Source organism: Phasianus colchicus, chromosome 37 (genome assembly GCF_987193195.1).
Source record: "Phasianus colchicus chromosome 37, bPhaCol1.hap1.1, whole genome shotgun sequence".
Lineage (NCBI taxonomy): Eukaryota > Metazoa > Chordata > Aves > Galliformes > Phasianidae > Phasianus > Phasianus colchicus.
In genome coordinates this window covers 565,688-590,808 of record NC_143472.1, presented here as the reverse complement: position 1 = coordinate 590,808, position 25,121 = coordinate 565,688, and the positions used below count along the sequence as shown (strand labels likewise).

The 25,121-nt window shown below is 54.8% G+C and overlaps 2 protein-coding genes across 4 annotated transcripts; one reads left to right on the top strand and one right to left on the bottom strand.

Moving 5' to 3' along the window:
• The first annotated feature begins 962 nt into the window (after nucleotides 1-962).
• Nucleotides 963-7,073, top strand: LOC149913426 (uncharacterized). The gene is made up of 5 exons (XM_090129577.1): nucleotides 963-1,017; nucleotides 1,158-1,584; nucleotides 3,565-3,831; nucleotides 4,216-5,986; nucleotides 6,290-7,073. The coding sequence occupies exons 1-4, from the start codon at nucleotides 963-965 to the stop codon at nucleotides 4,238-4,240; spliced, it is 774 nt and encodes a 257-aa protein (XP_089985703.1). The 3' UTR covers nucleotides 4,241-5,986; nucleotides 6,290-7,073.
• A 6,823-nt stretch (nucleotides 7,074-13,896) lies between these two features.
• On the bottom strand, nucleotides 13,897-21,405 carry LOC149913425 (zinc finger CCCH domain-containing protein 11A-like). Of its 3 annotated transcripts, XM_090129712.1 has the most exons (9): nucleotides 19,900-21,405; nucleotides 19,688-19,793; nucleotides 16,929-18,249; nucleotides 16,168-16,291; nucleotides 15,628-15,690; nucleotides 15,290-15,376; nucleotides 14,662-15,000; nucleotides 14,279-14,355; nucleotides 13,897-14,157 (listed from the first exon to the last, which is right to left on the bottom strand). In XM_090129712.1, the coding sequence occupies exons 3-9, from the start codon at nucleotides 16,980-16,982 to the stop codon at nucleotides 14,101-14,103; spliced, it is 801 nt and encodes a 266-aa protein (XP_089985838.1). In that variant the 5' UTR covers nucleotides 16,983-18,249; nucleotides 19,688-19,793; nucleotides 19,900-21,405; the 3' UTR covers nucleotides 13,897-14,100. The 3 variants fall into 3 exon arrangements, with proteins under 3 accessions (XP_089985838.1, XP_089985837.1, XP_089985836.1); XM_090129711.1 differs by lacking the exon at nucleotides 19,688-19,793; XM_090129710.1 differs by lacking the exons at nucleotides 19,688-19,793; nucleotides 19,900-21,405 and having other exon boundaries at nucleotides 16,929-17,136; nucleotides 17,478-18,762.
• Between the last annotated feature and the right edge of the window lie 3,716 nt (nucleotides 21,406-25,121).

The following is a 25,121-nucleotide window of genomic DNA, read 5'->3' as shown; positions in this document are numbered from 1 at the left end:
AGGTTGGAAGACAGCCGCTCCACGCGCCCATCGTGCCACAGCAGCTCCTTGCTGGATGTGCCTGGCATAACTGGTTGGCTCCTGACAGCAATCCCTCACAGTGGGGAGGAAAGCAGCACTTGCACAGCTGGTTTTAAGAGCGCTAACCAAGTTCAGCTAAAACGCTCAAGGGAGACTGTCTTCAAGCACGGTCACAGGATGCGTTTGTTATACTGAGGACTAAAGGAGATCACTTCAGATTGACATCAGGGAGGAGACGGGGTAAAACTCCCCGCTGGCCCACACTGCAGGATCTGTGGCATGTTTTTCTGCACAGCTGCCGTTTCTAAATTTGGAAAGAGACAGTAAAACATACCTGGAAAGAGTTGAGAAGTCAGGGTCTCCGTAGCTACAGAGAGATGTTGGATGCTTCTTTCTGTGGGAATGTTTGTGGAAAAGTGACTTTAGGTAGCTTAAATCTCTGCCTTCTGACACAAGAGCAAAATGGAGCCAGGAATGTATTCTTACTTCCATAATAAGAGTGTCAAAAGGAAACACCCTGAGACTTCTTGTAGGGGTGTCCATTTGCTGTCTCCCAAAAACCAGTCGGGAGAAAGGCACAAGAGGGGTGTGCCCTGCCAGCTCCAGGTCTTAAGACCTTAGAAACCCAGTCTCTTTCAAAAGTTGAGGGAGTTTCCATTCTTAGAGCTCAGCCCTGAAGCCTTGCTGGTTCAATTCCTCTCCATGATGCATCTAAAAGATGCAGTGCAGGTGGGCAAAGGCTCCACAGCTGTACAGCATCTATGGGACAGCTCTTATTGAGCCGGCAGGTGTAACTGCTTCCCGAGGAGCTGTGCAGCCATAAAGGCATTCCAAAGCACCTCTTGCTCTTACATGAACGCATCACTGGCCTCATCTCACTGCCGTGCTTAATTCCCAGTGCTGACAGGTCTGTCCGGCAGCTCTGCCTAGAGAACCAGCATATGTTTCAGGCACGTGTCCTGAACGAGTCACTTCGTTTCAGCGAGTTTAGCATCAGTGAGAGCTTCCTGCCCCAGCAAGTCTACCGAGCACCTGTGTTCTCTTACATCCCCGCACCATGCCGTGCTGCTCAGCGAGTCCAGCGCAGCTCTGCAGGACCCGGGGGACTACAGAACACGTGCCAGCGGTGAGCTGAGCTCGTTCTTCAGGTCCTGCTCCGGGCTGTGCCCTTCTCACATCCCACGCACCGAGCCCGGCCGGGCCACCGCTCGGTTCTTCCTTGGAGGAGAAAGCGGCCAGAGATGCCGCCGCAGGAGCCGTGAGAAAACCGGGCAGAGATGCGCGCTCGGCTTTCAAGAAGCGCCAGCAGCTCGGAATCGGCCTGGAGAAAGCGATTCTGGGGAAGCCGGAGACGCCGCACGACTCAGCGCGGCTCCCGCAGGAGCGGTGCCGTTCGACGGCGTCGCCACGGCGACGGCGCCTCAGCGCCTCAGCGCCGGTCCGTCGCTACGGCGCCGCGCCGTCCCCGCCGAGTGACGTCATCACGCCGCGACCCGAGGAGGCGGCCGTGCGGAAGCGGTGCGGGGCGCCTCGGGGCTCCGGGCGCCGCCTCGGCTCCTACAGGTGGGTGTTCGGGGGGCGCCGGGGCGGGGGCCGGGGTGAAGGCGGCGGGGGGGCCGCGTGCCGCTCTGCCTCGGCCCCGCGGGGTCTCCGTGGTGCTCGGGGCTTCCCTCGGCGGGGGCGGCTGCCCTGCGTCTCGCCGCCTCCCCCACCCCGTGTCTTTCGCTGCCCTCCCCCCCTCTCCCCCTGCCGCTGATCGCCCGCACCCCCCAGTCCCTCTGTGTGCCCCCCGGGGTTACACCCTCCCCCGGTCTCCCTCCCTTCCAGTCCCCCCGTTCTGATCGCCATAGTCCTCTTCCACCCCTCCCCTCTGTGCCTCCCCCATTCTGATCCCTGGTGTCCCCCCCCCCCCCACCGCTCTCCCCATTCTGTTCCCTAGAGTCCCCCCCCTTTCCCAGTCTCCTCTATCTGACCCCCGAACCCCCTCTCCTCCCCCCGAGTGCTCCCACTCCAATTCCCCCATTCTGATCCCCAGAGTCTCCTACCACCCCCCATTCCCCTCTATTTGACCCCCAGGGTCCCGTGTCCTCCCTTCTCCTCCCACCTCCTGGCCCCTTTTTCTGACCCCTAGAGGTCCCTGTACCCCCCTGTGCGCTCCTCCCTGACCCCTGGAGTCAGTTCCCTCATTTTGACCTCCAATTCCCCTCAGCCAGACCCCATAGAAGCCTCGCACAACCCCTGGCTCTTCCCTCCCACCCCTCCCTCCACCCCGAGATGCTCTTCCTGCCTTGTAGAAACTCTGTTCACCCCTTTCCCCCACACAAGCCACTAAGTTTCCCCCCAGACTCTTTTTCCACCCCATAGACATCCCACTCTCCTCTTCTCCCCCCCAATACTTCCCTAAGGTGTCCCCCAGACTCCCCTTCCACCCCATAGAAGCCCCCCACAACCCTCCAGATTTCCTCTGCCACCCCTTCTCCATTCCTAGACCCCTTTTCCTCCCAGCAGAGACCCAACTCACCCCTTTTTTCCCCCACACAACCCCCCGTCCACTCCCAGACCCCCCTTTCTGCCCTACAGAAGCCCCCTTTCCACCCCTCAAGTTCCCCTCCACAATGTACCCCTCCATCCCCAGGCCCCCTTTTCACTCACAGAAGCCTCGTTCTGCTCTTTTCCCCCTCACAACCCCCTCTCTCCATCCTCAGAGCCCCTTTCCACGCCACAGAAGCCCTCCACAATCCCTCAGTTTCCCCTTCCAACCTTTCTCCACCTCCAGACCCTCTTTCCACCTCACAGAAGCCCCACTCACACCTTTCCGCCCATAGATTCCCCACAAGCCCCCCCCTATATACCCCTGGAGGCATGCAGAAGAATCTGGAGATGTTGTAGAGGGGTTTGGGGCATCCAGTTGGTCCCCAGGTGGATCCAAGGTGTCCTTGGATTCATACAGAAGGATCTGGAGATGTCCCAGAGGGATCCTGGGGTGTCCAGGGGCTCGCGAGAATGGTCCTGGGGGTCTCTGGAAGGATCTGGAAGCTCCCAGGATGGGTCCAGGAGCTCCGAGGAGCCACTGGGATGATTTGGAGATGTCCCAGTAGAGTCTGGTAGGGTCCAGAGAGTTCTCATGTGGGTCTGAGTGGTCCTGGAGTCATCCCGTCATCAGAGACATCTCTGGGGATGTCCCAGAGAGGACTTGGAGGGTGCAGGGGGTTTTCAAATTGATCCAGGGGGTCCTTGGATTCATCCAGAAGGGTCTGCAGACATCCCAGAATGATCCTGTGGAATGTGGGGGGGTCCTGAGGTGGGTTCAGAGGGTCCTATTGTCTTCTGGAAGGGTCTGGAGATGTCCCATGGGTGTCTTGGGGTCCCCAGGCGTTCCTGGAGTCCTCCAGAGGTCTCCAATGAGGATTTTGAGGACAACCTCACATAGTGAGACATTCTCGCTCTTCTTTGTCCCCGTGGGATCGCCCCCAATAATGTCTGTTTCCATTAAAATCAATACTATGTCACTTTTCTTGTATATTTTTTGCCACTTCCTTTCAGAAATGGATGGTTCCCACCAATCCCTGTGCAAAGCCCCACGGAAACAATCCCCCCAGGGCCACCGGGTGACACCGGACAACCACTTGTCCCCAAAGTTCTCACCGTCACTGTAACCATGGAACCTGGGGCCGTACCAACGTACCTTGAGAGCCCCATCCGCGTCCTACAGCTCCTGGACGCTGTCACCCTGGCTGTCCATGACTGTCCCATGCTGTCCCCCCTGCCATGGTGGCACAACTTCAGCACGGTGCCATCCTCATTGAAGAGGTGATGAGGAGGGGTACAGGGAGGGGGGCTGGGGACAGTCGGGGGACACGTGGGGTCTGGTGCAGGTGTGACATGGGGTCGGTGGTGTCACCATTGTTGGGTGCCACCTTCACTGGATGCCATTGGGTGTCACTGAATGTCACTGTCTTCAGGTGACACCGTGACACAGGGTGACCTCGATGTGGAACAGCCGTGACGCAGCGTCCCCATCCCTGGCTGTCACTGTTGTTACCGTCATCTGGTGTCACCATCACTTGTGTGCCACCATCTATCGGGTGACACCATTCCCTGTACTCTGACCATCACATGGGGGCAGGCACAGGCGGCACCATGTTGTCACCGTGCTGTCACTGAGCCTCTCACTGTTGTTTGTCACCCCTCCAGACCTGCCTACTGCAGGACCCGGTGACACCGGAGTCCTCTGGTGCTGTCACCATCGTCTGCCATGAGGACGGGGACATGCACGGTGGTGAACTCTGTGCCACCACCAGAGGGGACTGTGTGACACCAGCGTGGCACAGCTGTGATGCGGTGTCATCACCGTTGGGCGTCACTCCTGGCAGCTGGCGCCGGGTGTCACCGTCATGCAGAGGGCACAAAAAGAACCCTGGGGACATTGAGCTGAACCTGGGGACACCGTGACCACCTGGAGGACTTCCCGGGGAAGTGGGAACACCACATGACAATGTCACACCACCAAAATTGGGGACATCCCTGTGTCACACCCCAAAGCTTGGGACACCTTCATGGCACCCTGGTGGTGTCATATCCTAGAGTTGTGAACACCCCCCAGAGTTTGGGACAGCCCTCTGGAGACGCCATCTATGCCCTCCCCCACAGAAAACATTGTTCCCATGGGGCGGGGTTGACACCCCTCACTTTTCTAATTAAGGTTTATTTTTGATAATGGGGGTTGGGGGATGTCCTCCCCATGTAAGTGATAAAGGGCAGAGGAGCGGCTGTGGGGCTCCATGTGTCACACTGGGGATGAACTCTGGGGACAGAGGTGACTGCAGCATCCTGGCCCCATCGCCCCTATGGCCCCATAACCACTACAGCCCCATCTCGTAGCCATCCCTCGTCCGTATCCCACAACGTTATCCCATCCCATATCCATCATATCCACCCCACAGCCATCTCAAACCCATCCCACATCCATACCCCCACATCCTATCCCCATCCCTAACCCTATATCCATAGCCATTCCGAATCCTTATCCCCACATGCATCCCATGTCCATTCCATCTACTTATCCCATGCCACTATCATCCCAATCCCATCCAGTGTCCATATTTCATCCCCAATCCATCCCACATTCTTCAGTGTTGGTCCCATGTCCATCCCAAGCCCATCCCATATATATTCCATTTTCCTATCTCCCATTCCATATTCACCCCATATCCATATCCCCACACCCCAACCCTACATTTCACATCCCAATGCACATCCAACATCCCAAGCCCAGTTCCAAACCTCATATCCCAACCCCACATCCAAGCCCCACCTCCCACCTGTCAATCCCAGTCCCATCTCGCACCCCCTATAGCAGTAGGGCGCACCCCGAGGCCCCACCCACGGCCCGCCCCCTGCCGCGCTCCTCCCACCAACAGCGCAGCGCAACGCCGCACCGCCCCCGGGCTCTCATTGGTCAGGTGCCGGACCGTCCCGCCCCCGGGCTCTCGTTGGTCAGCGGCAGCGCCGCTGGCTCCGATTGGCTGAGGCGCGGCGCGCGGGAACGGCCGTTGGCAGCCGGCTCAGAGCTCTTCTCCCCTCAGGCGGCAATGAAAAAAAATGAAAAAAAGAATAAAAAAAAGAAAAAAAGAGTGAACATGAAAAAAGAAAACCAAGATGAAAAAGAGAAAAAATAGAAGAAAACAGAAAAAAACGAAAAGAGAAAAAAAAAAAAGAACAAGTGCAATGAAATGAAAAAAGAAACGAAAGCATAAAAAAAGAAGAAAAAAGCTCAAAAAGGTCAGAAAAAAAAGAAATGAGAAAAGAAGAAAAAAGCCAAGTAAACAGTCAAGAATAACAGCTGAGAAAAGACTGGATGGCCAAAATGTAGAGAAAGCAAAGCAGAGCACAGCAAGGGAAAGCAAGGCGAGAGTAGCAGCAAAAGGCAGGAGAATGAAGAAGGAGGTAGTGAAGAGCAGGAAAGGTGAGTTTGCCATAAGGCAAGGGGGAAGGGGAGGGGAAAGGGAGAAAAGGGGGGGTACGGGAGGGGAAGGGAAGCAGGGGGGGAGAGGAGGTAGGGGAGGAAGGGAAAAATGGGAGAGAGGGGAAGGGGAGGGGAGGGGAGGGGGGGAGGGTTGAAGGGAAAATAGAGAAAGGAGATGCAAAGAAGAGACTCAAAAGTACAAAGCGGTGCACGTAAATGTAGAGAAAGCAAGTAGGGAAGCTAAGGGTAGCAGAGCAAAGGAAAGCAAAGGAAGGCAGTGAATGAGAGAAAGCAACCTTGCAGGAATGGTGGAGTGTGGGAAGAGCTGAGCCCCGGCCTGGCACAGGAGCTGCACGGCAGGAGAAGAAGCTGAGCCCAAAGGTAAGAGGAGCTCCTTGGGGTTTTTTGTGGGCTTGAAGCAAAGCTGAGAAGCCGTGCCCGGGAGGAGGTGTGGGTAGCTCCAGGCCACCTTGCTGTCTCCCCAAGAGATGCGGGCTGTGGGCTAGGCAGTGGGCAGGAGTGCTGGCCAGAAGCAAGCATCTGTGTGGAGAAAGGCAAAGGGCGGAGGAGGTTGAAGGGGAGCTACCAGGCATGGGCTTGCTCAGCAAGGGGAGCAGAAGCCTGAAGGGCACGAGAAGGGAATAGAGAAGGGCATGCAGAAGGAGAGAAGCTGCGAGCAGAGTTGAGAGACACTTGTCAGAGCAGCAAGCAGAGCAGGCAAGTGTTGAGATTGGGAGTGAGTAGCAGGAAAAGGCAAGAGCACCAAGAAAAAGGAGGCGAGGGGCAAGCAGCTCAGGTAGGGAAAAGGAAGGGCATGCAGCTCAGCTAGGGAAGGGAGGGGACAGCAGCTCAGCTAGGGAAAAGGGAGGGGACAGCAGCTCAGGTAGGGAAAAGGAAGGGCATGCAGCTCAGCTAGGGAAGGGAGGGGACAGCAGCTAAGCTGTGTGTTATGGGAAGTAATGTCAGTGATCTGAATGGCAGTAACCTGCTGTTCTGCATGGGGCTGTTGTGGAAGTTTACTGTTCAGACTTTCTTAGTGAGGTCTCCCTAGATTGTTTCTGTCCTTTTTCTACACTTGCTTTGTTTTTTTCCAGTCCTCTACAATGAACAGCCCTGTGGCAATGATGCGGAATCTGCACCTGAAGGACTGAGAGGAAGAACATCAGAAGGCAGCAGCTGCAGTGTGTGGTGTTACAGGGCAGCGCTGCGAGTGCCGCCCAACTTGGCACTCCATGTCTTATCTGGTTGTACTCAATCAATAAACGATCACAATTACGGACTCACAAAGAATAAGGCTGTCTTTTTCACCTTAGAAGAAAAAGGGGGCGATGGCAAGGAATGAGAGGCAGGTGAGGTCAGCTGTACAAAATCCCAACACAGATGGATAAGCTGCTTCATTAACAAGTCCAGCTTTTTCTGCGGCGGTGACCAGCATCTGTGCTGTTGTTTATCTGCAGTCAGGAATGTCATATCGCCTCTTTTTTCAACCCGCATTTACTCTTTCACAAAAGAGTATCAACTTTTGATACTCGTTCTGCAAACTGGGGAAGAGTAGCTTACAGAATGCTAATTGTTGCAGTGGACAGGTTGGAAGACAGCTGCTCCACCCGCCCATCTGCCACGGCAGCTCCTTGCTGGATGTGCCTGTGGGAACTGCTTAGCTCCTGCCAGCAATCCCCTCACAACGGGGAGGAGAGCAGCACTTGCACAGTTGGTTTTACGAGCACTAAACAAGCACAACTAAAACGCTCGAGGGAGACTGTCTTCAAGCACAGTCACAGAATGTCTGTTATACTGAAGACTAAAGGATATCACTTCCAATCGGCATCAGGGAGAAGACACAGAATAGCAGAATCACAGAATTGCCAGGGTTGGAAGGGACCTCAAGGATCATGAATCTCCAACCCCCCTGCTACATGCAGGGCCACCAACCTCCACATTTCACACTAGACCAGGCTGCCCAGGTTCCCATCCAATCTGGCCTTGAACACCTCCAGGGATGGATGGGGCATCCACAGTCTCTCTGGGCAGCTGTTCCAGCACCTGACCACTCTCTCTGTAAAGAACTTCCCCCTGACATCCACCCTAAATCTTCCCTCACTCAACTTCAAACCATTTCCCCTCGTCCTGCAGTTTTCTACCCTTTCCAAGAGTTGACTTCCCTCCTGCTTGTAGGCTCCCTTTAGGTACTGAAATGCTGCAATGAGGTCACCCCGCAGCCTTCTTTTCTCCAGGCTGAACAAGCCCAGCTCCCTCAGCCTGTCCTCATAAGGGAGGTGCTCCAGTCCCCTGATCATCTTTGTGGCCCTCCTCTGGACCCTCTCCAACAGCTCCCTGTCTTTCTTGTACTGGGGGCTCCAGATCTGGACACAGTACTGCAGATGGGGCCTCACAAGAGCGGAGTAGAGGGGGACAATCACCTCCCTGTCCCTGCTGGCCACCCCTCTTCTGATGGAGCCCAGGATCCCATTTGCTTTCCCACCTGCAAGGGCACGCTGCTGGCTCATGCTAAGCTTTTCATCTATCAGGATCCCCAGGTCCTTCTCCACGGGGCTGCTCTCAAGGACCGCTCCTTCCAGTCTGTATGGATGCCTGGGATTCCTCCGGCCCAAGTGCAAAACCTTGCACTGTGCTGTGTAGGACCTGATCAGGTTCACCCCGGTCCGCCTTTCCAACCTGTCGAGGTCCCTCCGAATGGCATCCCTTCCTTCAGCCGTGTCAACCGCACCGCTCAGCTTGGTGTCGTCAGCAAACTTGCTGAGGGTGCACCCGATTCCACCATCCATGTCATTGATAAAGACGCTAAAGAGCACCGGTCCCAAGACAGACCCCTGGGGGACGCCGCTCGTGACTGGCCTCACCTGGACATAGAGCCATTAATAACCACTCTTTGTCTGCGGCCTTACAACCAATTCCTTATCCATCCAGTGGTCCACCCATCAAATCCACATCCCTCCGGTTTGGAGAGAAGGATGTGGTGGGGGACCGTGTCAAAGGCCGTGCTCAAGTCCGGGGAAATGACATCGGTCACCCTCCCCTTGTCCACCGATGCCGTCACTCCATCACAGAAGGCCACCAGATTGGTTAAGCATGACTTCCCCTGCTGAAGCCGTGCTGGCTGTCTCGGATCACACGCTCACTCCTCATGTGATCAAGCATGTCATCCAGGAGGATCTGTTCCATCATCTTCCCAGGCACAGAGGTGAGACTCACCGGCCTGTAGTTCCCGTGTCCTCCTTGCTCCCTTTCTTGCCAACGGCAGTGACGTGACCCTTCCTCCAGGCATCCGGGACCTCACCAGACAGCCACGACTTCTCAAATATGATGGAGAGCGGCTCGGCAGCCAGCTTCTTCAGAGCCCTGAGATGCACGCCATCCTGCCCATAGACTTGTACACGTTCAGTCTCACATCTCACCATCTATCTGCTCCATAGACTTGCACACGTTCAATCTCATCAGGCAGTCTCTCTGCTCTGCCCTCACAGCAGGGGGTATTTACCACCCCGGTCCCCACCTGGAGGTTTATGGATGCAGGGCTCAGGGACGTGACAAACTCTGGAATCCTGGCTGCCAGTGAAGACCGAGGCACAGAACTCATTCTGTACCTCAGCCTTCTCTCCATCTGTTGCAGGCAGTTCTCCTTTTACATTTACAAAGGAGGCACACTTGCTTTGACCTGTCTCTTCTGGCCAATGCACGTGTAGAAAGTCTTCCTGTTGTTTTTCACGTCCCTCTCCAAGTTCAGTTCTGCGCCTTGTGTTTCCTGATCCCACGTCTGCAGGTCCAGACATCCCTGTATTCTTCCCAGGTGACACGGCCTGTTAGCCCTGTATTGATTGTTCCAGGTGACACGGCCTGTTTGTTAGCCCTGTATTGCTCCAGGTGACACGGCCTGTTTGTTAGCCCTGTATTGCTCCAGGTGACACGGCCTGTTTGTTAGCCCTGTATTGCTCCAGGTGACACGGCCTGTTAGCAGAGCTCGTTGCTCCTTGCTTTGCCCCCAGCTGCCCAGCAGGTCTGCGCCGAGCCGATGGGCTTCCTGCGTCCTCTGCTTTCTATTCAGAGGGACGGAGAGCTCTTGTGCTCTCAGAAGGGAAGGCAGCCTTGAAGAGCAGCCAGCTTTGCTCACCATCTTTGTTTTTACAGACAGATCCCGAGAGATCTGGGCCATCAGCCCGTGAAAGCTTAAAGCTCGCCGTCCCAAAGCTCAGGTCCTGCCCCACTCCTTGCCTTGCCCACATCCCTCGGATCACCAACCCCACAAGCCGTGCTCACTGCAGCCAGGCTGCCCCAACCTGAACGCCTTTCACTCATCATCTCCTCCGCACTGCTGAGCAGCAGATCCAGCCACGCTTCACCTCTGGTCGGTCTGCCCAACGCCCGGAGCACAAAGTGACCATGGCTGCATTCCAGGAGCCTCCTGGAGCTCCTGGAGCTGGCCGTCTGTCCTTCCAGCAGATCTCCGATGGCTGCAGTCCTATTTTTGTAAAGATAATTGGTATTTCTGGGAGGAAATGTCCTATTTTTGGGAGAAAATGTCATACTGAGGATTGTAATGTCATATTGTTTGGAGAAAACATGAGGTATTTCTAAGAAAACTGTGACTCCCTGGAGAAAGTATCACATTATGGGGAAGGGGGGGTATTGTAATGTTGTATTTTTTGGAGGAAACGTGAAGTATTTCTAAGGAAACTGATATTTCTGGGAGGAAATATCATAATTTTGGAAGAAAATTTCATATATCTCTGATAAAGCTGGCATTCTGGGAGAAAATATCATGGATTTTGGAGAATGCTTGTATTTCCGGGAGAAAATATCGCATTTTTGGAACAAATTGTCATATTTAGGATTGAAAAGTGATCTTTCCGGAAGAAAACATCGTGTATTTGGGAGAACACTGATATTTGTGGGTTATAACGTCGTTTTTCGGCACTAGTGACATGAGAGAAGAGGCTGAAGCCCAGCTCTCTACAAGCTCCCTTCAGGTAGTTCTAGAGAGCAGTAAGGTCTTCCTGAGCCTCCTCTTCTCCAACTGAACAACCCCAGCTCCTTCAGCCGCTCCTCGTGAGCTCTGTGCTCCAGACCCCTCGCCAGCCTTGGCGCCCTTCTTTGAACCCGCTCCAGGGCCTCGATGTCTTTCTGGCAGTGAGGGGCCCAAAAGTGGACACAGCACTCGAGGTGCGGCCTCACCAGAGCTGAGGACAGGGGGACAATCACTGCCCTGTTCCTGCTGGCCACACCGTTCCCGATGCAGGCCAGGATGCCATTGGCCTTCTTGGCCACCCGGGCACACTGCTGGCTCATTTCAGCCCAGCATCCATCAACACCCCCAGGTCCACTTCCTCTACGCATCTTCCAGCCGCTCCGCCCCCAGCCTGTAGCGTCGCCTGGGGTTGTTGCAGCCAAAGCGCAGGAGCCGGCCTTTGGCCTTGTTGGAACTCATCCCATTGGCTTCAGCCCAGCTCTCCAGCCTGTCCAGATCCCTCTGTGGGGCCTCGCTACCCCCAGGCAGATCCACACTTCCAGCCAGCCTGGTGTCATCCGCAAACTTCCCGAGGGTGCACTCAGTGCCCTCAGCTCATCAAGAAAGATCTTGAGGAGGACAGGCCCCAGCACCGACCCCTGGGGAACAGCACTGTGACCCACAGATACCACTTTTCTCACAGATACGTGACATTTTCATCCGGGAACACTATTTTAGTCCCCTACACATGATCTCTTCCACCAAAAAACAAGGACATTTTCTCCCAGATAGACCACTTTTCTCCTAACTATGTGACCGATTATCTGGGAAATACCCATTTTTTCCTAAAAATATGGCGTTTACTCCCAGAAATACCAGCTTTCTCACATACATGTGATCTTTTCCCCCCAAAACAAGACATTTTCTCCCAGAAATACCACTACGCTTAGAAATACCTCACGTTTCATCCCAAGAATACTACTTGACGCTCCTCAGGATCACACTTACTCCCAGAAAAATGGCAGTTTCTTCCAGATAGACCAGTTTTTCTCCCAAATACACGACATTTTCTCCAAGATAGACCACTTTTCTCCCAAAGACGGGACATATTCCCCCAGAAATACCAGCTTCGTCTTAAAAATACGGCCTTTTTTCCCAAAATACCAGCTTTCTCACAAACACCTGTCATTTTCCAACCAAGGATGCTACTATCTCCCAGAAACAGCAGTTTTCTGAGAAATACCTGACATTTTCTCTCAAAAGTACTACTTGACACTCCTCAAGAGGACATTTTCTCCCATATTTACCATATTTTCTCCCCAAAGGACCAGTCGTCACACCAAAAATGTCACAGTTGCTCTCGAATAGAAGACATTCTCTCCCACCATTTCCGAGTTCTCTCCCTCAAGTATGTCATTTTCTCCCAGAAATACCACATTTCAGTGGTAAATTTCACCTTCTCTTCCAAAAAGAGGATATTTTCTCCCAGAAATACCCCTTCTCTTAGAACTACCACACGTTTTCTCCCAAAAATACTGGATGACAAAACCAAATGGGACACTTGCAACCAAGAAGAGGACTGGCACAACTGCAGAGCGGTGCCATCCTCATTGAAGAGGTGACGAGGAGTGTACAGGGAGGGGGGCTGGGGACAATCGGGGGACACGTGGGGTCTGCTGTGGGTGTGACATGGGGTCGGTGGTGTCACCATTGTTGGTGCTTCCCTTCACTGGATGCCACTGGGAGTCGTTGAGTGTCACTGTCTTCGGGTGACACCGTGACACAGGGTGACCTCGATGTGGAACAGCCGTGACGCAGTGTCCCCATCCCTGGCTGTCACTGTTGTTACCGTCATCTGGTGTCACCATCACTTGTGTGCCACCATCTGTCGGGTGACACCATTCCCTGTACTCTGACCACCGCATGGGGCCAGGCACAGGCAGCTCTGTGTTGTCACCATGCTGTCACTGAGCCTCTCACTGTTCTTTGTCACCCCTCCAGGCCCGCCTAGAGCTGGACCTGGTGACACTGGAGTCCTCTGGCGCTGTCACCATCGTCTGACATGAGGATGGGGACACGCACGGTGGTGAACTCTGTGCCACCACCAGAGGGGACTGTGTGACACCAGCGTGGCACAGCCGTGACGCGGTGTCATCGTCATCGGGTGTCGCGTTCGGCAGCCAGCATCGGGTGTCACCGTCATGCAGAGGGGACAAAAGGACCCCCTGGGGACGTTGAGCTGAAGCTGGGGACACTGTAACCAGCTGGAGGACTTCCTGGAGAAGTGGGGACACAGCATCGTGCTGTCACACCACCAAAGTTGGGGACACCTTCATGGCACCCTGGTGGTGTCACGTACTGGAGATGGGGACACCCCCACAGTGTCACCCCCACGGACCACTTTGTTCCCATGGGTCGGGGGTTGACACCCCTCACTTTTGCAATTAAGGTTTATTTTTCGATAATGGGGGTTAGGGGATGTCCCCCCCCATGTCCCCATGTAAACTAAGCATGCACGCTGCAGTTTTCAGCCTAGGCTTTTAAGAGCAAAGCCAGAAAATTCCACACCGCTCAGTACAAAGCTGTGCGATGATGAGAGTGACTCAAGCTCTGCCCAAAGGATGAAAAGTAGCATCAAAACGGCTGAAGAGAGGGGGGACAATGAGGCAAGGTAGCACTGCAGAGAAGTCAGGAGAACACCTCTGCCTTCTGGGATCAGGAGCCTCTCTTCCCCCAACAGAGACGCCTGCAGGGTGAGGGGCACACGCTCACTTCTGCTCAGTGCTGCCCTGAGAAACTCAGACAGCTCGAGACAGCTGTTCTCTAACTCAGCGCGCCTGTGCTCAGGCCGTGCTACTTGCAGTTCTGTGCACGTGCTTTGCAGGCAGTGCGTTTATGGGCAGGGCCAAGGACTGGTGCGTCCATTGCTTCTATAACCTGCAGCATCCCCTGATGGAGATGTGGGAGTTCTGACCCAGCGCCGCGAGTGGAATAACGAGGAGGTGGTGCAGCAGCTCACTGAGTGCCACTGGACAAATCAGGCCATGCGCTCTTTGTGAATACAAAGCTCCAATTGTTTATTGATGGACTGCAACCAGAGTGCCAAGTTGGGCTGCTGCCACGAAGCCGCTGCCTTCTGATGCTCCTCCACTCAGTCCTTCAGCTGCAGCTTCTCCATCATCTCCACAAGGCTGTTCATTGTGGAGAACTGGAAAAAAAGAAAGCGAGCGTCAAAGTAGGACACCGCTTCCCCCAGCATTCTACAATCCCCTTCACGTCTGACAGACAGAGAACAACAAGAGCCGTGTCTGTGCTCACCGAGGACTCACCTCTGCACGTGCAGCGGCAGCTCTCAGAGCAGCCTTCTTCATTTCTGCTCTCCTCTCTTTTTGTCGTTGTCGTCTTGCTATAGAGAAAGAGGGGAGAAATTCAGTTTGTCAACAGCAAAACCGCGGAAACATGGGTACATGAAAACAGGCTAGGAAGCCTCTCAAGGAAGGGTATTTCCAGTGGGACAAGCAGAAGGCCGTCATGGATTTCATGGGAAAAGAGAGGGTTACACTTTCTGGCACTTCCTTGCCATTGGACTCAGCAGCCTTCTACTCTTTTCCCCTCTCCGCAGAGAGAAGGAGAAAGCAAAGCAAATCCTAAGCAAACTCCATGCACCTGATAAGGGAAGCACCTCACCAGGGCAGCTGCAGCACCTTCCTACCTCTTCGCTTTGAGGTCCGGAACCGCTCAGTCAGCGCTGGGGCAGGCCCAGGGTGTGTTGCTGGAGCTGGCACACCGCCTCTGCTCTGATGTGGGCTCTGAGCCTTCTCCCCATCGCGCTCCACCTTCACTTGTTTCTTGGCAGGCCACAGCTCTGCTTTTTGCTCCTCTTCCTCCACTCCCTTGTGCTTTCTTGCAGCCATGGTCTTGGAGAGGGAGTGGTTGTCAACTGCAGGGGAAGGTCTTTCCCCTCTGCTGGGACCTGCTGTTCCAGGAAGCCCTCCTGGAGCCTGGAGAGGAGCTTTCGCGTACATCTTGCCGTTTGGCTCAGCACCTCTCCCTGTTCAAATCAAGCAAGGGGAAGCAGCAAGATTAAAAGAGAGTCACACACTGCCTTCGGTCTGCAAAATGGGCCACAGTGCTAGGAACTCTCGAGTATTCACAGCAATGGACCTTGGGATCTTGGCTGAACTGTGGGCCATTTCCAATTGGGACAGGAAAGGCAACTGTAATCCCCAGGGATTAAGATCTCAAGCAACACGCAACGACAGCAGTCCCAGGAAAGGACAGACAGAAAGCCTAACTAGAAAGACAGTGCACCAAACCCAGATGCTGCTGTGTGTCTGTACCTCTCTTGGGGGCTGTGCCACGCTCCATGCTCCTCCCCTGGCTTCCTGCAAGGCTGCGCTTCACTGCAAGCCTGCTTGCATCAGCTTCTGTCAGAAAGGAAACAAGAAAGACATGAAGAGCATCTCTTTGGAGGAGCATTTTAGCACAGCCAACCACAAACTTCTGCTCCTCAAGCGTAGTTTCTTCAATTGGCCTTTCTGCTGCTACAACGCTGTGCCATTTCTGCAGTCAGCACAGATCTGCAGTGCCCCTTCTTTTCTCCTCCATCCCACACAGCCCTTCATGCAGCCCTATTTAGAGGCAGGTACCCACACCACAGCTCACAAGAGCTTCTTACCTGGGGAGGCTTTCCGTTTCCCCCCAAGCCCAGCACCATTCCATGGACGCGCAGGCTCCGTCCCTACAACAACAGATTGTGTGTTGATTTCACAGACACCAGGAGCAGCACTGTCCTGTTAGCCCACGTCCACCACAAAAACCAAAAGACACTCTTCTACAGCCAGAACAGAAACTGATCGTTAAACTGCAGTGCGCTTGCACAAAGCACTACTGCTCTCATTCCCGCTCAGGTGGCAGCAGAGGAACCCCAGTCTGCCTGACAGCTCTGCATGCTGCAGAGCAAAGCTGCGTCAGCACACAAAACGCTATCAGCTGCAAAAGTCAAGGCACGGATTTCTTGTCCCTACAGGGAATGCACTCAGCTCTGAGCACCACCACTTACACACACACTTCTGTCTCACTGCTGCCATCTGTTGCTGTCGGCCTCTCTAATGCTTCCACCATGGTTACCGGACATCCCTGCAGTGCTGCACCGCTCAGAAGTAATACTTAAAATGCATTCTTCCATACTTCATGACAGAGGACTGCAGAGACTCACTTTTGCGTGGTGCTAAGGATGGTCCGTCCCCATCGCGTCCCTCTGTGCGCTGCAAGGCGCTGTTGGTTCTCTGGCAGCCTGCTGGGTGCTGCTCCCTAGCACAGGGAACCGCGCCGCGCTGCTTCTGAGGAGAGAAATAAAGGGCCATGGAAACGGGCACCCAACGTTTGCAAAGAGATGCAGCGTTCCAGATGGTGCCAGAGATGGGTATCAGAGTGCTGAGACGTTAGTTATCACTAACGGAAACATTTGGGAGCGCATTCACAACATCTGCACGCGCTGCAATTTCTGGGCATATCCAGCTTTCTCATCGTTCAGGTGGAGAAGACGGGCGCTCTCAGACATCACTTCGGGGGGTTAAACCAACACACCTGCAAACACCAGCATTATTCCGAGGGAAACAGTGACTTCAGGTGCCACAGTTCAACCCATGCAAAATTACCGTACACAGCCTTAGCTCTTCACCACTATTTCTTCCCCACCCTTTACTACTGCAGGCAGCTAGAACAAACTTCTCAGCAGAAACCCAGGGCAGCTGGCAAACCATAACCAGGCGCAGCTGGCAGGAGGGCAGTGCCCGCTCTCTGCTCCCACCCTGCCCCAGCAGGTTAAGGAGCCTGGCAATGCTGTCCTGTTGCTGCAAGTGCACAACCCAGCCGCTTACTGAGCTAACAAAGGACCAGCAGGGCTCCCCCTGCTCCACCCCTTCCCCTCCAAAACCAGAGAAAGGAGAAACCCAAGCGAAAGAAACCCAGCCATACCTTTCCACGCGCAAAGCAGCGATGGCAACTGCGTCCGTCTCCCTGCTGAGACATGCTGGGGAACGTCTCAGGGGAAGCTCAAGTTCCCGGGGTCCTCTCCACAGGGACTGCCCGCACTGTTGGAAAGAGCTGGCTTCACTCTCTCTTCAAGTGCCTCGATCCCCAAAATCTCCTTTTGGAAAGGAAAAAGGAACCCTAAGGAAAGAACCTGCAAGTGAAAAACAGTGAGGAAGAAGCATTTTCCCAGCATTCTTCTGCTGTGCAGTTTAGACTCTCGGGCAGGGCAATGTCTCGAAACCAGCTGGTTACAAGGACTGTCCCCAAAATACACCCAGCTCCTGTACAGCTGCCATGATTTCTGACAGCAAGCGTTCTCCATCTCCTCAATAGTTACGCGCCTTGAAGCACATGGCTGGTGTTGCTGTCCTGAAGAAAACTCCCTCTGTCTCACCGCCAGCCGGGACGAGGGCTGATGCAGCGTGCCCACCCCAGCCCAGCTTTCCTGCTGAGACACCTCCCAGCAACCACCCAGCACCAAACCCAGCTCACCTGCTCGGCCTGCTCAGCCTGAGCTGCGCCCAGCTCACGCACACGCCGCAGCGGTGCTTCCGACGGGCTCTCGCAGGGTGATCTCTCAAGGAAAGCTCACAGCTCAGTCTCTGCGTGCAGCACGCTCACCAGAGCACCAGCTCTGCTCACCGGCTGTGCCACAAACGCTCCCACCTCGGCGATGACTGTGACCTCAGCGAGTGCCCGCATCACTTCTGTGCTTCCATCATAAGCAAAGGGCGTGCTCACCTCCCAGATCCAAATTTTAGGAAACCAACACCACGGTCTCCCAACGGGTTTATTTAAGTAAAAGAACAGAGAAATTAAGATGACCCTCGTGCAGCCAGTTCTTGCTCAGGTGCTGCACAATCGGACCAAGGAGATGTTACCCCCACGCTGCCTCCAGCTTGGAGGATTTGAGCTCCCAAGCAACCAGCAAGCATTTGGACGTGCCCTCCCCCTGCTTTTTACAAGGACAGACGAGTCCTTCTTGGGATGCCAGCTATTCTGCAAAGGCGGAATAGCTCTGTTCTTGGGCCGCAGCTCCATGGCCACGCGCTTCTCAAATACTGGGGCTGCATTACCTCCTGGGCATCCACACGTGCTCTGACTCTCCCGCAGGGTTTCTGGCTTCCTGCTGGGGAGCTTCTCATCTTCTGCAATATCATTCCTGCCTCCTCTGGTACCATCCTGGGAGATGCTGCGGAGCTCATGAGCCGGAACTACCTTCCTCCCATCAGCAGCTGCTCTTGCTTTAAAGAAGTGCCAGCACCTACGAATCAGCTTGGAGAAAGTAATTCTGGGGACCCAGAGACACTGCAAGTCTCAATGCAGCTCCCACAAGAACGCTGCTGTTAAATCCATAGAATCATAGAATGGATCAGGTTGGAAAAGACCTGAAAGATCATCGAGTCCAACCGCAACCTGACCATACTCCCCTAACTCTAACAACCCACCACTCAATCATGTCCCTGAGCACCACATCCAGAGCTCTTTAAACACGTTCAGGGACAGCCAGGACACATCCCCAATTAGCCAGGACTGCTGAAGGATGATGGAGAGCGGCTTGGCAGCCACGTCTGCCAACCCCCTCAGCACCCCAAGGTTCAATCCATCCGGCCCCATGGCTTTCAAAGCAGGTTTTGTTTCTTTAATTATTGTCTCCCATTCTATCTTTTCTTTTAGAAAGGAATCTAAAAGATGAAAAGTAAGAAAGTACTAAACAAAATGAATCAAAAGAAATGAAAAAAGGAAAGAAAGGGGAAGAGATGAAAAGAGACGGAAAGAAAAGGGGAGAGGGAAAGAAAAGGGGAGAGGGAAAGAAAAGGGGAGAGGGAAAGAAAAGGGGAGAGGGAAAGAAAAGGGGAGAGGGAAAGAAAAGGGGAGAGGGAAAGAAAAGGGGAGAGGGAAAGAAAAGGGGAGAGGGAAAGAAAAGGGGAGAGGGAAAGAAAAGGGGAGAGGGAAAGAAAAGGGGAGAGGGAAAGAAAAGGGGAGAGGGAAAGAAAAGGGGAGAGGGAAAGAAAAGGGGAGAGGGAAAGAAAAGGGGAGAGGGAAAGAAAAGGGGAGAGGGAAAGAAAAGGGGAGAGGGAAAGAAAAGGGGAGAGGGAAAGAAAAGGGGAGAGGGAAAGAAAAGGGGAGAGGGAAAGAAAAGGGGAGAGGGAAAGAAAAGGGGAGAGGGAAAGAAAAGGGGAGAGGGAAAGAAAAGGGGAGAGGGAAAGAAAAGGGGAGAGGGAAAGAAAAGGGGAGAGGGAAAGAAAAGGGGAGAGGGAAAGAAAAGATGGAAAACAGAAAACAAAATGAAAAAAGGAAAAAAAGGAAAGGAAGGGAAGAAAAGAAGAAAAAGGAAAGGAGAAAAAACCATCCTTCCATCACCATTGCTACCACAAGCACTAAACCATATCCTGTAACTCCTAATCCAGATGCCTCTTGAACACTGCCAGGGACGGCGACTCCACCACCTCCCTGGGCAGCCATTCCAGTGCCTGGCTGCTCTCTGAGAGAACAAGTTCTTCCTTATGTCTAACCTAAACCTCCTCTGGTACAACTTATGGCCATTTGCTCGGGTCCTGTTTGTTGCCTGGGAGAAGAGGCCAAACCCCTCCTCATCACAGCCTCCATTCAGGAAGTTGTAGACACGTTCCAGGGCCTCAATGTCTTTTTTTGTAGTGAGCGACCCAAAACTGAACACAGTGCTCAATGCGTGGCCTCACCAGGGCTGAGTACAGGGGGATGATTCCCTCCCTGCTCCTGCTGGCCACGCTATTTCTAATGCAAGATGCTGTTGGCCCTCTTGGCCACCTGGGCACACCTCTGTCCCTGGAAAGGTGATGGAACAGCTTGTGCTGGATGCCATCTCCAGACAACCGGAAGAAAAGGAGGTTATCAGGAGTAATCAGCAAGGGGGAGGGCATGCTTGACCAACCTGGTAGCCTTCTACAATGTTGTCACTGGCTGGGTGGATGTAGTGCATGTAGTCTACCTTGCTTTCAGCAAGGCGTTTGATACCGTCTCCCACAACATCCTTATGACAAAGCTGAGGAAGTGTGGACAGATGAGTGGACAGTGAGGTGGGTTGAGAACTGGCTGACTGGCAGAGCGCAGAGGGTCGTCGTTGGCGGTGCAGAGTCCGGTTGGAGACCTGTAACCAGCGGTGTTCCTCAGGGGTCGGTGCTGGGTCCGGTCTTGTTCAACATCTTCATCAATGTCCTCGATGAGGGAATAGTGCTCACCCTCAGCAAGGGTGATCTGTGAGGCCCCGTGTACTGAAAGGCAGCCACACGGTCTCCCATGAGCCTTCTGTTCTCCGGGCTCAACAAGCCCAAACCTCTCAGTCTCTCTCCAAAGGAGACATTCCCGATGCTTTGAAGCCTTTGAAGTCACGTTCCTGATGTCCAAGTTACGTGCCCATCATGTGTTAATGCTGTTGTGCCAATCAGTGGGCTCAACAGCTGCAACAAAGACACCAACGTCTTTGGGATAGGCTTATTTTACTGCCTATGACAAAATAAAACCAAAGTAATATTGGCAGCGTCTATAGCCAAAAGAGAAGCTTAGCAGTAAAGGGAATAAGCAAGGCAGTGGGCCTACTCATTGCCACGTGAGCACAGTGGTGAAGAAAGATCCACGACCAATTGCCCCAGCACTTTACCATCAGCCAGATCCGCAGTCACTGGGGAGCCCCGTTTGCAGGGAGGATCTGAAGAACCCCTCCCAGCCATGGGGAAGTTGCACAGCAATGCATCCATCCCACGAGTGAGGCATCCAGAGCCGCTGCAAGCAGCTCCAGCCTTTCTAGCACAGAGTAAACCAATGTACGGAGCAGTCCGGGGGAACAGCCGCTGCCCTCTTTCTCCTCTTGGTTTTCGCCCCGAAGCCTGCCCAGGGCTCAAGGGGAACAAAAGGCGTCGTGCTGTCAATCTTGCTGTAGCACGGGCCTCTTTGGCAAGACTGTCTGCCCAGCCCCCCCGCGTCGGGCTTCGTCGGGTAACGAACTCAGCAGCAAAGCGCCGTGACTTCCTCTGCCTGCCCTGGAGCCGCAGCCCGAGAGCTTTCCGGCCCCCGGCCTCCCTCTCCCTGGTCAGCGCCAGCGCCGCCAGCTTTCTTCTCGGACAGACGTGAATACAGAAAACGGCAGTCGAGTCCTCCGCCTGCGGGGCAGCGGCTCAGCACGGCGCTGCTGACCGTTCGAGCCGAGCCGAGCCGGAACCGAAGGCGGCCGCCCGACTCTGCCGGGCTCGAACGCGTCTCGATCGGCGGGGTCGGTCCCTCTCTTTCGGGGCTGCCCGGCTCGGCCAGGAGCCGCTCCCGGACACCGGGCGTCCCGCAGCTCGCAGTCAGCCGCCGGTTCTCAGCCGGCGGCGCCCCGCCGCGACGCCGACTCCGGAGGACGGCTCCGTTCTGACGCGGGACGGACGGGGCCCCGAGGCGCGGGGCGGGCGGCGGCGGGGACGCGGGGCGGCGGGGACGCGGGGCGGCGGAGCGCCGCTTTCCCGGCACGGAATCCCGCGGCCGCCATTGGCGGAGAGCCCGCGCTCGGCCCCGCCTCTCCCGCTCTCCTATTGGTCGGCCCGCGGAACGGGGCGGGCGCTCCCGGCGGGGTCGTTTGCGCCCGCGGTCGCGCCGTCATTGCGTCATCACCGCGCGCGTCCCGCGTGGCCCCGGCCCGGCTGCCCGCGGCGCTGCCCCGCGCCGCGCGCCCGCTCCGCTTCCGGGGCCCCGGGGCCCGCGCCCCCGGATCCTTTTCCTCCGCGCGGCCTTCCAGCCGCTCTGCCCCCGGCCTGCAGAGATGCCTCGGGTCGTCGTGACCGAAGTGCGGGACCGGCGCGTGGCGGTGTTGAACGTCGTTCCGTTGGCATCAGCCGTCGGTCAGCCCGTCCAGAGCCCTGTGCGGGGCCTTCGTTTCCTCAGGCGGATAACGGGAGGATGCCGGAGCCGAGGGGCGGTGGGAGGGAGGCGGGGACGGGAGCATCCTGCCGTGCCGCCAGCAGCCCGGGGGCCGCGTGCTGTGGGTGCCGGCACGAAGCTCCGCCGTCCGTCAGCACGGGAGCTGCGGTTCTGGTGCAGCAGCAGGAGCTCAGCGCAGCGCTGCAGAGAGCGGTCCGGCAGCACGGGAAGAAGATGACGGCCTGGAGCGCGAGTGCCTCAGCAGTGTCTGCAGCCTGCGAGGAGCCGAGCCGGGCTGGGGAGAGGAAGGTGTGGGAGTCCCGGGGAGGGACGCGCGATGGCAGCGTTATTGGCAGGATCAGCTGCTTCCTCCACCGCTCCCGACGCCGAGCACTGGTTTCCTTTGAGAAGCAGCCCACTGTCACATCTGTGGGGTTCCGCAGGACACACAGGCATGGGGTAAGTTTAGGTTGGATATCAGGACAAACTTCTGTGCGGAACTTCTACAGCCGTGGGTGGGATCCCCCTGAGCTCCCCTTCTCCAGGCTGAGCAGCCCCCTCTCTCAGCCCCTTGTCATGGCAGAGGTGTTCCAGTCCCTTCACCATCTTGGTAGCCCTGCGTTGGACTCTTTCCAGCATGTCCAGCTGTCTCCTGTACTGGGAGCCCAGAGCTGGACGCTGTTCTCCAGCTGCAGCCTCCCCAGTGCCGAGCAGAGCAAAAGGAATGGTGCAGAATACTGGTCCTTACCTGCTACAAGAGAAGTCAGGACTAGGGCTATGATGGGAGCGCACTGCTTTATGATTGACGTGGAGAACTGCTAGAAAGAAGGCCTGGTGGGCCTGAACACAGATGCCGGGTGGTCCAGCTTTTGTTTCACTGGAAACCAGGTACTCCGTGGGCAGCAGCATGGAGATATGTTCTCCATGCAGTTGTGCCCCCGTGGCTTCTTTCTGATATGCTTGGGAAGTCCCACTAGAACAGGCTGCCGTGTGAGACAGAAGTGAGAGAGAAGCATCAGTTGTGTGGGTGGAGTTTTACTATCTCTGTGTTCACATCTTTCATGTTTGTCTTCTTTTTTTTTCCAGTTCAACTCTGCGTGCGTCGGTCTGCCTTTGCTAAATCCTTTTCTTGTGGCCTTAGGCAACAATCGAGGGGGTCTCAAGTTTCAGCGCTGAGCAAGAAGCGCAGGCACTCAGGAAGGCCATGAAGGGCTTTGCTAAGTTGATCTCCCTCCATGGTCAACTTTTATTTTTTCCCCAGCACTGCGAATGGCTGCTCTGGTGGTTTGATAGAGGGAAGCATAGCTGCTTGCACTGCTCTGCTGCACAACTGCCCTAAAAATTGTTGGAAAGTGGAAACAGAACTGCCCTTCGTGTCCCGAAATGCAGCTGCTCTGGTGGCGTGGGTCCTGGCAGCTTTGTGTGCATCGATGTAGTCCTGGAGCTGTTGAGAGCTGGCTGTGTGAGGGACTGGAGGTGGCACAAGACCAGAGGGCACTTCTGATCCTTGTGCAAGCATCCTGACTAGCTTCCATTTGTTTCTTGCAGGCACGGATGAAGATGCCATCACTGACGTCTTGACCAAACTAAATGTTTCCCAGCGTCAGCAAGTTCTGATCACCTCTAAGAGCACTACTGGCAGGGTGGGTGGTCTGCAGAGATGCATGAACGTGGTTGTGTCACTTGGGCGCAAAGTGAAAAACGACCCAATCTCTACAAGAGAAAGGTCGGCAGAGACTTCACCTGACCAAGGTTGTTTTGTTCTTGTTCAGTTCAGAGCAGTTGTTGATGCAAGGAGGGTTGGAGCCTGAAGAGGAGTGCTGAACAGCTCAGTTCCTCTGTCCTCAAAGGCCGTCCCTTCTGCCAACTCCTTTCTCCTCTTTGCCTTCTAGGATTTGATTGATGACTTGAAGTCGGAGCTGAGTGGGAATTTTGAGAGGGTGATCATTGGGGTGATGACTCCCACCACCATGTATGACGTGCACGAACTAAGGAGGGCTGTGAAGGTTTGGAAATCTTCCTTTTGTATTGCTTAAGTTCTGGCCAAGGACTTACTGCTTTGTTATGCATGTCTTCTCTCTCTTAAAGAAACCTGGTTGCACGTCACAAGCAGGTGCTGGTATCTTAAGTCTTGCCTTGGTGATTCCCTAGGGAGCAGGAGCAGATGAAGGTTGCCCAATGGAAATTCTGGCTTTTCGCACCAATGGAGAGATTTGTGGCATTAATGAGAACTACAAGCTTCGTAAGGAGTGCAAAAGGCTCTCTTGTCAGTTTCTTCCTGTCTGCGCTTCTTAATTGGAGGCTGTAGCACTAATGATGATGGCTGGAGTGCTGCAGTGCTGCTGGGAGCCCTGGGCACAGTTCTGTACTTAGCTAGGTTACAGCTGGCAAATGTTGTGGGCAGCACCCAGGTGGTGGCCCTGCTCCTAACGGGTGCTGTGTGTGTGTTCTTGCTGGAATATGGCTGCTCCCTTGAGAATGGCATCGTATCTGACACATCTCCCATGTTTCGAAGGGTCCTCGTGTCCCTCGCAACGGTGAGCCAAGCTGAGGGGAGAAGGGGGTGAATGTTCAGAGCTGTGGGCACAGCTCTGCACTCAGTGGTGAGGAGCTCCAGGCTGGCTTTTTCTCACCCTGTGTGTCCCATGACCTCAAACCCAGCCTCTCCGGGGAGGGAACTCTGACTCTGGGTGTGCATGAGTGCTGTGGGCTCTTCTTTAAATGTCCCAGTAAAGTGGGTTGCTGCTCGTTTCAGAAGGAAGCCCAAAGTACATCTGAGCTGCATTTCATTTGTAAGCTAGTGTTCCCTTTGAAGGACTCCATTATCCATCCCCAGCAGCTTTTCATGAGTGGGGAATTCTCAGGAGTTGCTTCCAGTAGATGCTCTGGTGAACTGAGTCTTCTATCCTTGTGTCTTTGCAGGGAAACAGAGATGAAGGAATGTATGTGGATGATGCCCATGCTCAGCAAGATGCTCAGGTGCGTAGTAATGTGCTTCCCAATCTATTCTTGTGCAGGTGATGCGTGGTGAAGAGAAGCCAGCCTGTGAAATGGAAATAATGTTTTTAGCCTTGTTTGCAAGTCTCTAATGAGAGGTCTCTCGACAGGCTGGCTACTTGGCAGGGGCAATGAGATTTTGGCTGTGGGTTGCCGTGCCTGGTAGGTGCTTGTTGGAAAATATCCGTGATCTAGACAAGTACGTGCCAGCAGTGCTCTAGCTGCAAGGGATTTAAGATCTCCTGTACGCCCAGTCTTCTCCAT